Source organism: Mizuhopecten yessoensis, unplaced genomic scaffold (genome assembly GCF_002113885.1).
Source record: "Mizuhopecten yessoensis strain PY_sf001 unplaced genomic scaffold, ASM211388v2 scaffold6361, whole genome shotgun sequence".
Taxonomy (NCBI): domain Eukaryota; kingdom Metazoa; phylum Mollusca; class Bivalvia; order Pectinida; family Pectinidae; genus Mizuhopecten; species Mizuhopecten yessoensis.
Window position 1 is genome coordinate 780,535 of NW_018406511.1, and position 13,609 is coordinate 794,143.

General features: G+C 40.3%; 1 protein-coding gene across 1 annotated transcript in view; it reads right to left on the minus strand.

The window, feature by feature from the left end:
* Positions 1–218: 218 nt before the first annotated feature.
* Positions 219–13,609, minus strand: part of LOC110452009 (adenosine deaminase-like) — a 37,818-nt gene continuing 24,427 nt past the window's right edge. Inside the window, exons 6-10 of the mRNA XM_021500263.1 lie at positions 13,109–13,239; positions 11,614–11,685; positions 7,229–7,398; positions 4,107–4,233; positions 219–2,088 (exon numbers count right to left, since the gene is read on the minus strand). Coding sequence (XP_021355938.1) covers positions 1,999–2,088; positions 4,107–4,233; positions 7,229–7,398; positions 11,614–11,685; positions 13,109–13,239 — 590 coding nt within the window. The 3' untranslated portion in view covers positions 219–1,998. The remainder of the gene's footprint in view (positions 2,089–4,106; positions 4,234–7,228; positions 7,399–11,613; positions 11,686–13,108; positions 13,240–13,609) is intronic.

The following is a 13,609-nucleotide window of genomic DNA, read 5'->3' on the forward strand; positions in this document are numbered from 1 at the left end:
ACAACAACAACAACACAAAGGGAAATACAAGTATTTTGTTAGGAAGTAAGTTTTATAAGCAAAAGCTAAAGATGTAAAATGATAGTTACTTTGGCGTTAGGAAGCACCGTGGGTAAATGTTTACACGAACGCATTATGTAAAGTAATCCTAGTGACAGAAGGAACCTTAATAATAAAACGTTTCCATCAAAGATAGGACAGAAATAACAACAATTCGATTTCGTTATATGTTTTTATTGAGATGGTATACTATTTGTAGAAAACAGCTCAATAAGCTAATAGAACATTTACATGAGAAAGAAAAATTAACAAACATGATAGATCGGCGGTAAGGAACAGCCTTGTACATTGTAACACATTTGATGTCAGGTTTTTTGTGTAAACGCATAAATCTCAAAAGAACTTCAATTTATATACATATTATACACCACGCGACGGCAAAACAAGTATTGATCTTATCACTGTGGAGGATATCTCACGAATGTTAAATTGTAATGATACCATATAAACAAAGAGTTATTTCACTATTATGCAGTTCTGTTATAATCGGATTCAGCGAGTAGAATATACTTTGACAATTAACTCACGAAAGAGCATTTACAAGTAAATCATTAGAAATTCCCATGAATCTGATATTTGTTTATTTCATAACCAAGTTTTAGCCTAGCTATTCTACCAAACTCATGATTTGACATTACCGATTAGGGAGAATTCCATGTAACGGATGTCGGTAACGTGACACATAACGTCACATCGGCTGTGGTTATATCACGATAGGAAACTGTCACGAAATAAACCTATAACAAGCTGTTACAAATCTGTGGTTCTTATGATGCCATATTGATAGTACAAAAATCAAACCATTAAAATAAGAATACACTTCATTTCACCGGTTAACATTTTAATGGCAGGTAAGGAGAGCGCAGTCGGTTACCCGAGTGCTGGGGAAAATACATAATATCATGGCACTGATGTCAATATAAAACAATGATTATTGGCATTTTCCATAAAAGGTAAATTTACCGTGACACATATTCTTACAAATAAAAAGAAAGATAATCATGGCTACAAAGCTTACGACAGCTGTCAGAAACGTGCTTGTCTTATTAGACATAATCTTGAATCTTATCGGAAAAAAATGATACTTAATATCAAACATAGTTAAACAATATTATTGAGTTATAATCACGCTGTCATTGGTGTTAAGTTTACCAATCAGAACAGCGTAAGATATTAATGGGCATATAGTGTAGGGATTACTTTCATTGGTCGATTAAATGCGTATACAAATTAGCTGAGACGTAAGGCGTCCTTAACATAGAAACACAAACATTACTAGCTTTAAGAATAAGAAAACCAATGCCCATCACATGGGGATGTATATCCCGAAACACCGTGTGTATCCAAAAGCCGTACGAGAAACGTCTTCAAACACAAATACACGAAAGTGATATAATGGATTTGTTCAAATATATTGCGAGTATATCACTGGAAAAACATCCCGAAAGTATCCTGAACACAGCGTGACTTATAGTACAAAAAGTTATCGAAAAATACTGAATATGTACATAAAATAACACACGTGTTGACATACACAGGCATTACACGAAAGTGATGTTATCAACATGACTTAGACGAAGTGCAGTAGCCGACCCACCATATGTTGTATCTACATGTATAAGTATATTAAAAGATACGGATTCTTCTTAACGCGTGGGTGTTTATAGAGATCACATGATTTTGTAAAGCAGAATTCAAGTAGTACTATAATTCATATTTCCATCTGGTATGTCTCGATCAATAGGTATGATTGTGCAATCTTAATAAAGATATATAGTGAAGAATAATTGGTAAAAAAAACTACCTCCGAAGGACTTAGATAGAGTATAAAAATTATCTACGGAACCTGAAATTATGCAGAAAATGACTATTGTCGGTATGGTTCAATGTTCACCATACACGTCTACTAAAACTGCTGGCAGCTTCTTCCTCTGATCCTTAGTGTTCACCATACACGTCTACTAAATCTGCTAGCAGCTTCTTCCTCTGTTCCACCGTCGCAAATGAAGCTCTCGCTGCGTTGAATATCTGGGAAAAACACAAGGCAAAAACAGATGTCATTTACATTCAACAGCAGTATGACGAAACGTTTTCATCTTAAACCCTGTTTCGCAAACACCCAATAATGTGAGTATCAATTCCTAAACGGTCTTTAGTTTCATACAGGACTGACAAGGCAAGCAGAACTTTTATTGGCAAAACTAAATTTCGTCTGAACATCTACAGATTACCTACCGATGTGATAATCTGTTTGTGTGGTCATCTACAGGTTACCTACCGATGCGACAATCCGATTGTTCTGACATCTACAGATTACCTACCGATGTGATCATCTGTTTGTGTGGACATCTACACATTACCTACCGATGTGATAATCTGATTGAGCGGACATCTACAGATTACCTACCGATGTGATCATCTGTTTGTGTGGACATCTACTGATTACCTTCCGATGTGATAATCTGTTTGTGTGGTCATCTACAGGTTACCTACCGATGCGACAATCCGATTGTTCTGACATCTACAGATTACCTACCGATGAGATAATCTGTTTGTGTGGACATCTACTGATTCCCTACCGATGTGATAATCTGTTTGTGTGGGCATCTACAGGTTACCTACCGATGTGTTAATCTGTTTGTGTGGACATCTACAGTTTACCTACCGATGTGATAATCTGCTTGTGCGGACATGTACAGGTTACCTACCGACGTGATAATCTGTTTGTGTGGACATATACAGGTTACCTACCGATGTGATAATCTGATTGTGCGGACATCTACAGATTACCTAACGATGTGATAATATGTTTGTGCGGACAACTACAGGTTACCTACCGATGTGATCATCTGTTTGTGTGGACATCTACAGGTGACCTACCGATGTGAAAAATCTGTTTGTGTGGACATCTACTGATTACCTTCCGATGTGATAATCTGTTTGTGTGGACATCTACAGGTTACCTACCGATGTGATAATCTGATTGTGCGGACATCTACAGATTACCTACCGATGTGATAATATGTTTGTGCGGACATCTACAGGTGACCTACCGATGTGAATAATCTGTTTGTGTGGACATCTACAGGTTACCTACCGATGTGATAATCTGTTTGTGCGGACATGTACAGGTTAACTACCGATGTGATAATCTGTTTGTGCGGACATCTACAGGTTACCTACCGATGTGATAATATCTGTTTGTGTGGACATTTACTGGTTACCTACCGATGTGATAATCTGTTTGTGTGGACATGTACAGGTTACCTACCGATGTGATACTATCTGTTTGTGTGGACATGTACAGGTTACCTACCGATGTGATAATCTGTTTGTGCGGACATGTACAGGTTAACTACCGATGTGATAATCTGCTAGTATATGTTTAAGCAATGATCTTTACATTGCAAGTCCCTGCCCATGTTCATGCTATGCTGTTAGTTGTATTGCCCGAACCCTTGTTAAGCGTGGATGTCCCACTAAACTCACTGTTTACGATTATGGTTAAAATCCCTTTTTCATATGTTGTGAATAGGACATCCATCTTACGAGGGCATATGACTTGGCCATGCAGTATTTCTATTCAATTTATATACATTTAATCTAAAATATTCAACAATAACTCATATCTACAAATACCTCTGCAGACCCTGCTGATTAAACGTATGGGTGTTGAACTGAATCCAGGTCCTAATAACTGGTGACTTAAATGTTGATATGCTAAGAACCCCACCCATTTCTCACTTATCTAGACTCTTAACAAAATTCAACCTAAAAGTATTCTTAATAAACCTACTAGAGTGACACCTGATAGTGCAACCTCTATAGCTGTTGCCTTTACAAATAATCCTTCCATAGAGAAAAATACACATGTTGACCCTGCTTTCTGTCGTGACCACTCCCCTATATATATGGAAGTTTGTTATGCTATCTTCAAACATAAAGCATAGAAAAAGACTGTATGGATGTATAACAATACTGACTATAATATTAAAGAATGACGAACTAAATGTTACTGACTGGAACTTAATGCGCAGGTTACCTACCGATTTGATAATCTGTTCGTCGCTTAGTCCCATTTGGCCGGCCATTAGGTAATCGTCAGCAAGCATATTGTCTAGAATGATAGGATCGTCCGTATTGAGTGAGAAATTCAATCCCTCGTTGGCGAACCTATTATTACAACAGCAAAATTATGTTAGTTATTATTTACTAGTAAATGTGTAAGTAACAAAAATATAACTTGTAATACTATTGAGTTCCAAAATAAGCTCATGAAAAGCAGACAACTGTCTAAACTAGAACTGTAAGCCAGAGGCTAATAAATACCTCCGCTCCTATCTAAATTAGAACTGTTAGCTAAAGGACAATTAAGACCTCCGCTCCTATATAAACTAGAACTGTAAGCCAGCGGCTAATAAATACCTCCGCTCCTATATAAATTAGAACTGTTAGCTAAAGGACAATTAAGACCTCCGCTCCTATATAAATTAGAACTGTTAGCTAAAGGACAATTAAGACCTCCGCTCCTATATAAACTAGAACTGTTAGCTAAAGGCTAATTAACACCTCCGCTCCTATATAAATTAGAACTGTTAGCTAAAGGATAATTAATACCTCCGCTCCTATATAAACCAGAACTGTAAGCCAGAGGCTAATAAATACCTCAGCTCCTATATAAACCAGAACTGTTAGCTAAAGGCTAATTAAGACCTCCGCTCCTATATAAACCAGAACTGTAAGCCAGAGGCTAATTAATACCTCCGCTCCTATATAAACCAGAACTGTTAGCTAAAGGCTAATTAATACCTCCGCTCCTATATAAACTAGAACTGTAAGCCAGAGGCTAATTAATTAATACCTCCGCTCCTATATAAACCAGAACTGTAAGCAAGAGCTGCTAATTAACACCTCCGCTCCTATATAAACCAGAACTGTAAGCCAGAGGCTAATTATTACCTCCGCTCCTTTATAAACAAAAACTGTTAACTAAAGGTTTACTAAGGCAAGAACTCAACATAAAGTTGACTGACATAGCTGAATTAAACATATCTGATGTTCCTCCGTTGACCATTCAATTACCTGATTTTAACTTTACTTTACATGAGCGAGGGGAATCAAGTGTTATGCTGAAGAACACAAATCCTCCTTTCGGGAATGCATTTCGAATTACCCTTCTCATACACAACTTTACACTGATGGTCCAAAGAAAGTGAGAAAGTGGCAGCAGCCTGATGTACTGTTAATTCTCACACTTCAGTTCGACTACCAGACGGCGCCTCCATCTTTTCTGCCGAAGCGTGCGCCATTGGTTTGGCCCTCGGCCATATCGATGAACGCCGCATTAAAAAGGCAATTATTTGTTCAGACCTTCTATCTGTCCTACAGAGTTTACAGTTACGAGATCCTAAAAACATACTCGTACAAATCCTTGCTCTTCGAATAACTCGTATCTTAAAAAAAACTAAAAATAACTTTACTGTGGATTCCGAACCATGTCGGAATCAAAGGCAACGAATTCGTTGACGGGGAAGCAAAAAATGCATTAAATCTCCAACAAACTAATGTCAAACTACCATTTACAGATTGTAAACTTATTATTCGTACAACCATTCAAAATGAAAGGCAGCAACGCTGGTCTCTCGAGACCAGCAAAAAACTCTTAAGTACAACCGAAACTAAAAACATCTATTCCCAGTCGGAAAGATCGCAGAGAGGAAGTTGTCCTCGCTCTGCTCCGTACTGGGCACACATATCCTACTCATTCGTACCTTTTAAAACGAGAAGGTCCACCTTCAAGCCACGCATGTAACACTCCATTTACAGTCGAACATTTTTTAATAGAATGTTCCGATTTTAAACACATTCGTGATTACTTTCGAGTCCCGGATACGAAAACTCTTTTCAGTTCCGTGGAGTCGAAGCCATTATTTAACTATTTGAAAGACATCGGTCTATTCTATAGACTCTGATGCCTTTAAATCCACCTTACCCTTTTTGACGTTTTATGTATCACATAGTCCATGTCATCTATTCGTTATCTTTTTTATTATTTCAATTTCTACACATACAATGCGAATGCTTTTAAAATGAACCTTTTGATCTAATTTTATCTTCGCTACTCACATGTTGTTTTAAAAAACAAAAATAAATAAATATATCACCATGGCTCTAAATGACCCAAACAAACAAACAAATACCAAGGCAAAGTATTGCAAAGCAATATACTCTCCCAGGTAGTTATCATATCTGAACATTTTCGTTGAAATTGGACCCATACGTTTGGAGGAGTTGTCCGGACAAGGATTTTTCATCAAAGGGTCATTACTTTATAAAAAAAAAAAAGAGGACAGAATGAAAACAAAATACATGGATGCACAACTTCAGGTGGTAGTTATCATATCTGGAAAGTTTCATTGAAATCGATCAATAACTTTAGAAGGAGTTGTCAGGACAAACTTTTTTTGTTCTACGGACAGACAGACAGACAAGCTGATTTCAGTTTTAACGGATGGACGGACGGCAGACCAAGGACGAAGGGTGATTTGAAAAACCCACCATCTGATGATGGTAAGCTAAAATGTATTTCAAAAAGACTTTTTATTCCATAATAAGGGAGATAACTCTATAAATGAAGGACTTTGTTTTACTTTTGTGTATAATTGAACTTGATTTAAATGTTCCTTAAACCTTGTTTAGTGTATAAAACGTTGACTACATTCCTATATTTCAGTGTAATCGGGGAGAAAAGAATAAAAGTAAGTATCATGACTCATTTTTCTGTGACTTTCAATCAGAGATATATATGGCATTATACGGTTTTCCATATTTTATGTCTTGGGCCATATTCGCATTATTGACGTTAGCAGTACATATGGTGTGTTCTATAGAATATCAGCAGTAAGATTCATCAGCTTGGAAACACGTGTTTGTACTGAAGTCGGGTCGCAAGGTTTCAATTTGACTGGTCTCTTTGTCAAGCTTGGCCTGAGTGAGCGATCTGCATCATTAAAAAAAGTATTAAAAACACGACCGTCTCCGGCTTTATCTTTGAGTGTTCACTGTGGCAAAAGAACAAATTTGAACATACTACTTTTAAAGTCAAACTGATATTTTAATGACTTTCTGTCCTTAGTTGTGAGGCAACAAAACTTACAAAACCACTTACCTGATGAGTGGATGTTTCTGAATGTCTACTGGGCATGCGCCTGTTATTATACTGGATGCTGGACAAATTTCAAAATGGACACAGTCTTTCTTACATCGGTTGTAGAGGTCCGGGTCGTCTGTGACGTGGTAGCCATGTCCGATTCTCTCAGCGTACATATGGTCTAAAGCCTGAGGGACATACAAGTTATTGTGTTGTATTTGAATGCTGTTCACAGCTTGCTTTCCAGTTGTGCTCAATCTATTGTTTGGCCATTTATGAGTTTGAAGTGTAACTTTAATGACACAAGTTATTGTCGATAGCCGGATGGTGCAGTGGATAGCGCATTTTCCCCTTCACCAAGGCGGCCGGGGTTCGATTCCCCGATCGGACGTAAAAAGGCTGGGATCACCTGCCCGATCATTTGGGGTTTCTCCCACACTAAGACCCACAGTGGATAGCGCATTTTCCCCTTCACCAAGGCGGCCGGGTTCGATTCCCCGATCGGACGTGAAAAGGTTGGGGTCACCTCCCGATCACGTGGGTTTTCTCCCACACTAAGACCGACAGGCGCTAACATCCGGGCCAACAAGAGTAATTAATTTAAGTTTAAATAAATTGTTTCATAATTGTTGTAAAATAAATGAAGTTTATATATTTATATATTTAATGACACAAGTTATAAAGCTATCTGTTAATGGTCACAATCACTATCAGATTGGGAAAACTTTTGTTTTCTTGTGCAAAATGAATTCCGACAAACTCATTACGTTCGTTTCCATGTCTTCTGGGTTCGTTGTAACTATCCCGCTTTTTTCTGTGCTAGCGTGATATGTATTTCATTTGACCAGAACATACATAGCAGTTGTGGAGGAGGAGAGAGGTTATCCTTCCGGAACACTTTTGTTAGCTTATATGCTGCCAAAGTTTCGCCGATTTTAGTTCTAAATGCGGGGTCGTTTACAATTCAGTGTTCCCGTTTTCTTTCTAGAACATGTTGCATTGGCTGTAATTTGATAAAATGAAAACCAAGAAATTAACAATACCAGTGAATGATACGCCTCATACACTTCGTATGTATATAGATTTGCTAGTACTATGAAAATACAGGAACGCCCTTCTGCACTGGTTTCCTTGGGAAAGGAAATTAACTGTTTTTTAGATTAAGAGACTTGGCCGAACAACTTTGATCGTAAAGTTCACAGTTTATGAAAACGAACATATTTTACTAATCCTAAAGTCAGATTGGACCGGCGAAAATAAACTCAATCGACCTCAGATGACTTTATTAGGATTGCGGCAAGCACATAACGATACAGATTAGCTAGGACTGCGGCGAACACATAACGATATAAATTAACTAGGACTGCGGCGAACACATACAATATAGATTAACTAGGCCTGCGGCGAACACATAACGATACAGATTAACAAGGACTGCGGCGAACTCATAACGATACAGATTACCTAGGACTGCGGCGACCACATACAATATAGATTAACTAGGACTGCGGCGAACACATAACGATATAGATTAACTAGGACTGCGGCGAACACATACAATATAGATTAACTAGGACTGCGGCGAACACATAACGATACAGATTACCTAGGACTGGGGCGTACACATAACGATACAGATTAACAAGGACTGCGGCGAACACATAACGATACAGATTAACTAGGACTGCGGCGAACACATAACGATACAGATTAACTAGGACTGCGGCGAACACATAACGATACAGATTAACTAGGACTGCGGCGAACACATAACGATACAGATTAACTAGGACTGCGGCGAACACATAACGATACAGATTAACTAGGACTGCGGCGAACACATAACGATACAGATTAACTAGGACTGCGGCGAACACATAACGATACAGATTAACTAGGACTGCGGCGAACACATAACGATACAGATTAACTAGGACTGCGGCGAACACATAACGATACAGATTAACTAGGACTGCGGCGAACACATAACGATACAGATTAACTAGGACTGCGGCGAACACATAACGATACAGATTAACTAGGACTGCGGCGAACACATAACGATACAGATTAACTAGGACTGCGGCGAACACATAACGATACAGATTAACTAGGACTGCGGCGAACACATAACGATACAGATTAACTAGGACTGCGGCGAACACATAACGATACAGATTAACTAGGACTGCGGCGAACACATAACGATACAGATTAACTAGGACTGCGGCGAACACATAACGATACAGATTAACTAGGACTGCGGCGAACACATAACGATACAGATTAACTAGGACTGCGGCGAACACATAACGATACAGATTAACTAGGACTGCGGCGAACACATAACGATACAGATTAACTAGGACTGCGGCGAACACATAACGATACAGATTAACTAGGACTGCGGCGAACACATAACGATACAGATTAACTAGGACTGCGGCGAACACATAACGATACAGATTAACTAGGACTGCGGCGAACACATAACGATACAGATTAACTAGGACTGCGGCGAACACATAACGATACAGATTAACTAGGACTGCGGCGAACACATAACGATACAGATTAACTAGGACTGCGGCGAACACATAACGATACAGATTAACTAGGACTGCGGCGAACACATAACGATACAGATTAACTAGGACTGCGGCGAACACATAACGATACAGATTAACTAGGACTGCGGCGAACACATAACGATACAGATTAACTAGGACTGCGGCGAACACATAACGATACAGATTAACTAGGACTGCGGCGAACACATAACGATACAGATTAACTAGGACTGCGGCGAACACATAACGATACAGATTAACTAGGACTGCGGCGAACACATAACGATACAGATTAACTAGGACTGCGGCGAACACATAACGATACAGATTAACTAGGACTGCGGCGAACACATAACGATACAGATTAACTAGGACTGCGGCGAACACATAACGATACAGATTAACTAGGACTGCGGCGAACACATAACGATACAGATTAACTAGGACTGCGGCGAACACATAACGATACAGATTAACAAGGACTGCGGCGAACACATAACGATACAGATTAACAAGGACTGCGGCGAACACATAACGATACAGATTAACAAGGACTGCGGCGAACACAACGATACAGATTAACTAGGACTGCGGCGAACACATAACGATACAGATTAACTAGGACTCCGGCGAACACATAACGATACAGATTAACTAGGACTCCGGCGAACACATAACGATACAGATTAACAAGGACTGCGGCGAACACATAACGATACAGATTAACAAGGACTGCGGCGAACACAGCTTTAATCAGATATCATTTAGTAGTTAGTATATCACAAGGAACAGCTATGTCAATTGTCTAAGAATGTACACTAGAAGAGAGGGTCACTTGATTTTTAGATGACTGGCAACCTTATTCGGGCAATCATGATGTTGATCAGCGGAAATATGAGCAAGCTACTCGGTTCTAGGGATGTGTATTGTATATGCGGAGACGGAACATGTTTGTAGATTATGTAGGAGCAGGTATTGATTGTTACGTCATTGGTCTGTATGAGAAAAGTACGTCGTTTTCTCAAAAATTGATGACTTTACTATCACAAACAGGTGACGTAACAATCGATACCTGCTCCCAAATGAAGATAACTCTGCAATACGCAAAGACGGAATAGATAAGTGAAACATTTTAACAATATTTTACAAGTGACAATATCAGTATCACTCCTCGGTTTCTATACAAGTCAGTTTCACTCCTAGGTTTCTATACAAGTCAGTATCACTTCTAGGTTTCTATACAAGTCGGTATCACTCCTAGGTTTCTATACAAGTCAGTATCACTCCTAGGTTTCTATACAAATCAGTATCACTCCTAGGTTTCTATACAAATCAGTATCACTCCTAGGTTTCTATACAAGTCAGTTTCACTCCTAGGTTTCTATACAAGTCGGTATCACTCCGAGGTTTCTATACAGGTCAGTATCACTCCTAGGTTTCTATACAGGTCAGTATCACTCCTAGGTTTCTATACAAGTCAGTATCACTCCTAGGTTTCTATACAAGTCAGTTTTACTCCTTGGTTTCTATACAAGTCAGTATCACTCCTGTGTTTCTATACAAGTCAGTATCACTCCTAGGTTTCTATACAAGTCGGTATCATTCCTAGGTTTCTTTACAAGTCGGTATCACTCCTAGGTTTCTATACAAGTCAGTATCACTCCTAGGTTTCTATACAAGTTGGTATCACTCCTAGGTTTCTATACAAGCCGGTATCACTCCTAGGTTTCTATACAAGTCGGTATCACTCCTAGGTTTCTATACAAGTCAGTATCACTCCTAGGTTTCTATACAAGTCGGTATCAATCCGTGGTTTTTGACATATTCACTGACCTCCCTGACTCCCTCTGACGGCCCGTTCTCTCCTGCATGGACGGTCCTGTGGATTCCATTATCGTACGCTTTCTACAACATCAACACAGCCAACACATATTTACAACAGATAACAGTTAAATGTCGTAATACAATGTATGCTGTTGTGGGATCAGTATGTGGGCATGTCTTTCAAATCAGATGTAAATGGCCAAGTGTCAGGTATTTGCTAGGTTAAAAATCCTCCTCATTACGTTTGTGATACCCCTTAAGGATAAGGGTAAGAGGAGGCTTACTTTTGATACAGGATAGGGGAGGTTTACCTTTGGTACGGGGTAGTGGAGGCTTACCTTTGGTACGGGGTAGGGGAGGCTTACCTTTGGTACGGTGTAGTGGAGGCTTACCTTTGGAACGGGGGAGAGGAGGCTAACCTTTGGTACGGGGCAGAGGAGGCTTACCTTTGGAACGGGATAGAGGAGGCTAACCTTTGGTACGGGGTAGTGGAAGCTTACCTTTGGTAGGGGGTAGAGGAGGCTATCCTTGGTACCGAATAGTGGAGGCTTACCTTTGGAACGGGATAGAGGAGGCTAACCTTTGGTACGGGGCAGAGGAGGCTTACCTTTGGTACGGGATAGATGAGGCTAACCTTTGGTACGGGGTAGTGGAAGCTTACCTTTGGTAGGGGGTAGAGGAGGCTATCCTTGGTCCGGAATAGTGGAGGCTTACCTTTGGAACGGGATAGAGGAGGCTAACCTTTGGTACGGGGGAGGGGAGGCTTACCTTTGGTACGGTGTAGTGGAGGCTTACCTTTGGAACGGGGTAGAGGAGGCTAACCTTTGGAACGGGGTAGAGGAGGCTTACCTGTGGTACGGGGTAGAGGAGGCTTACCTTTGGTAAGGGGTAGAGGAGGCTAACCTTTGGAACGGGGGAGAGGAGGCTAACCTTTGGTACGGGGGAGGGGAGGCTTACCTTTGGTACGGGATAGAGGATGCTAACCTTTGGTACGGGGTAGAGGAGGCGTACCTTTGGTACGGGTAGTGGAGGCTAACCTTTGGTACGGGGTAGTGGCGGCTTACCTTTGGTATGGGGTAGAGGAGGCTTACCTTTCGAACGGGGTAGAGGAGGCTAACCTTTGGAACGGGGTAGAGGAGGCTTACCTTTCGAACGGGGTAGAGGAGGCTAACCTTTGGTACGGGGGAGGGGAGGCTTACCTTTGGTACGGGATAGAGGAGGCTTACCTTTGGTACGGTGTAGTGGAGGCTTACCTTTGGTATGGGGTAGTGGAGGCTTACCTTCGGTACGGGGTAGTGGAGGCTTAACTTTGATACGGGGTAGAGGAGGCTTACATTTGGAACGGGGTAGAGGAGGCTTACCTTTGGTACGGGGTAGAGGAGGCTTACCTTTGGAACGGGGTAGAGGAGGCTAACCTTTGGTACGGGGTAGTGGAAGCTTACCTTTGGATACTTTGTATGTCATGTTGTGTATACATACAGGATTACGTTAGGCGAAGACTGACCTTAAATGCTATTTTGTGGCTACATAGTTGAGGGTCCTTGCCTGGTATAAAGTCCTGTCCAGCACTGTCTATGGCTACGACTCCCCTGTGCTTGAACTCTTTACACAGATCCACAATCTCTGCCGACCATTCTGTGAACAAATCGTGATTATTTTGGCAATCACTTGTAACTTCAAATCACAGATAAAACGACAGACAGGCAGAAATAGCTTGAACGGTAGGCAACTCTTTTTTATAATTTTGTTTAATAATTCCAACTGAAACAGTTGCATGTATACATAGATAGGTAGGTCAGTATACACATATAGGTAGGTCAGTATACACAGACAGGTAAATCAGTATACACATACAGGTAGGTCAGTATACACATATAGGTAGGTCAGTATACACAGACATGAAGGTCATTATACACAGACAGGTAGGTCAGTATACACAGACTGGTAGGTCAATTTACATAGACAGGTAGGTCAGTTTACATAGACAGGTAGGTCACTTTACATT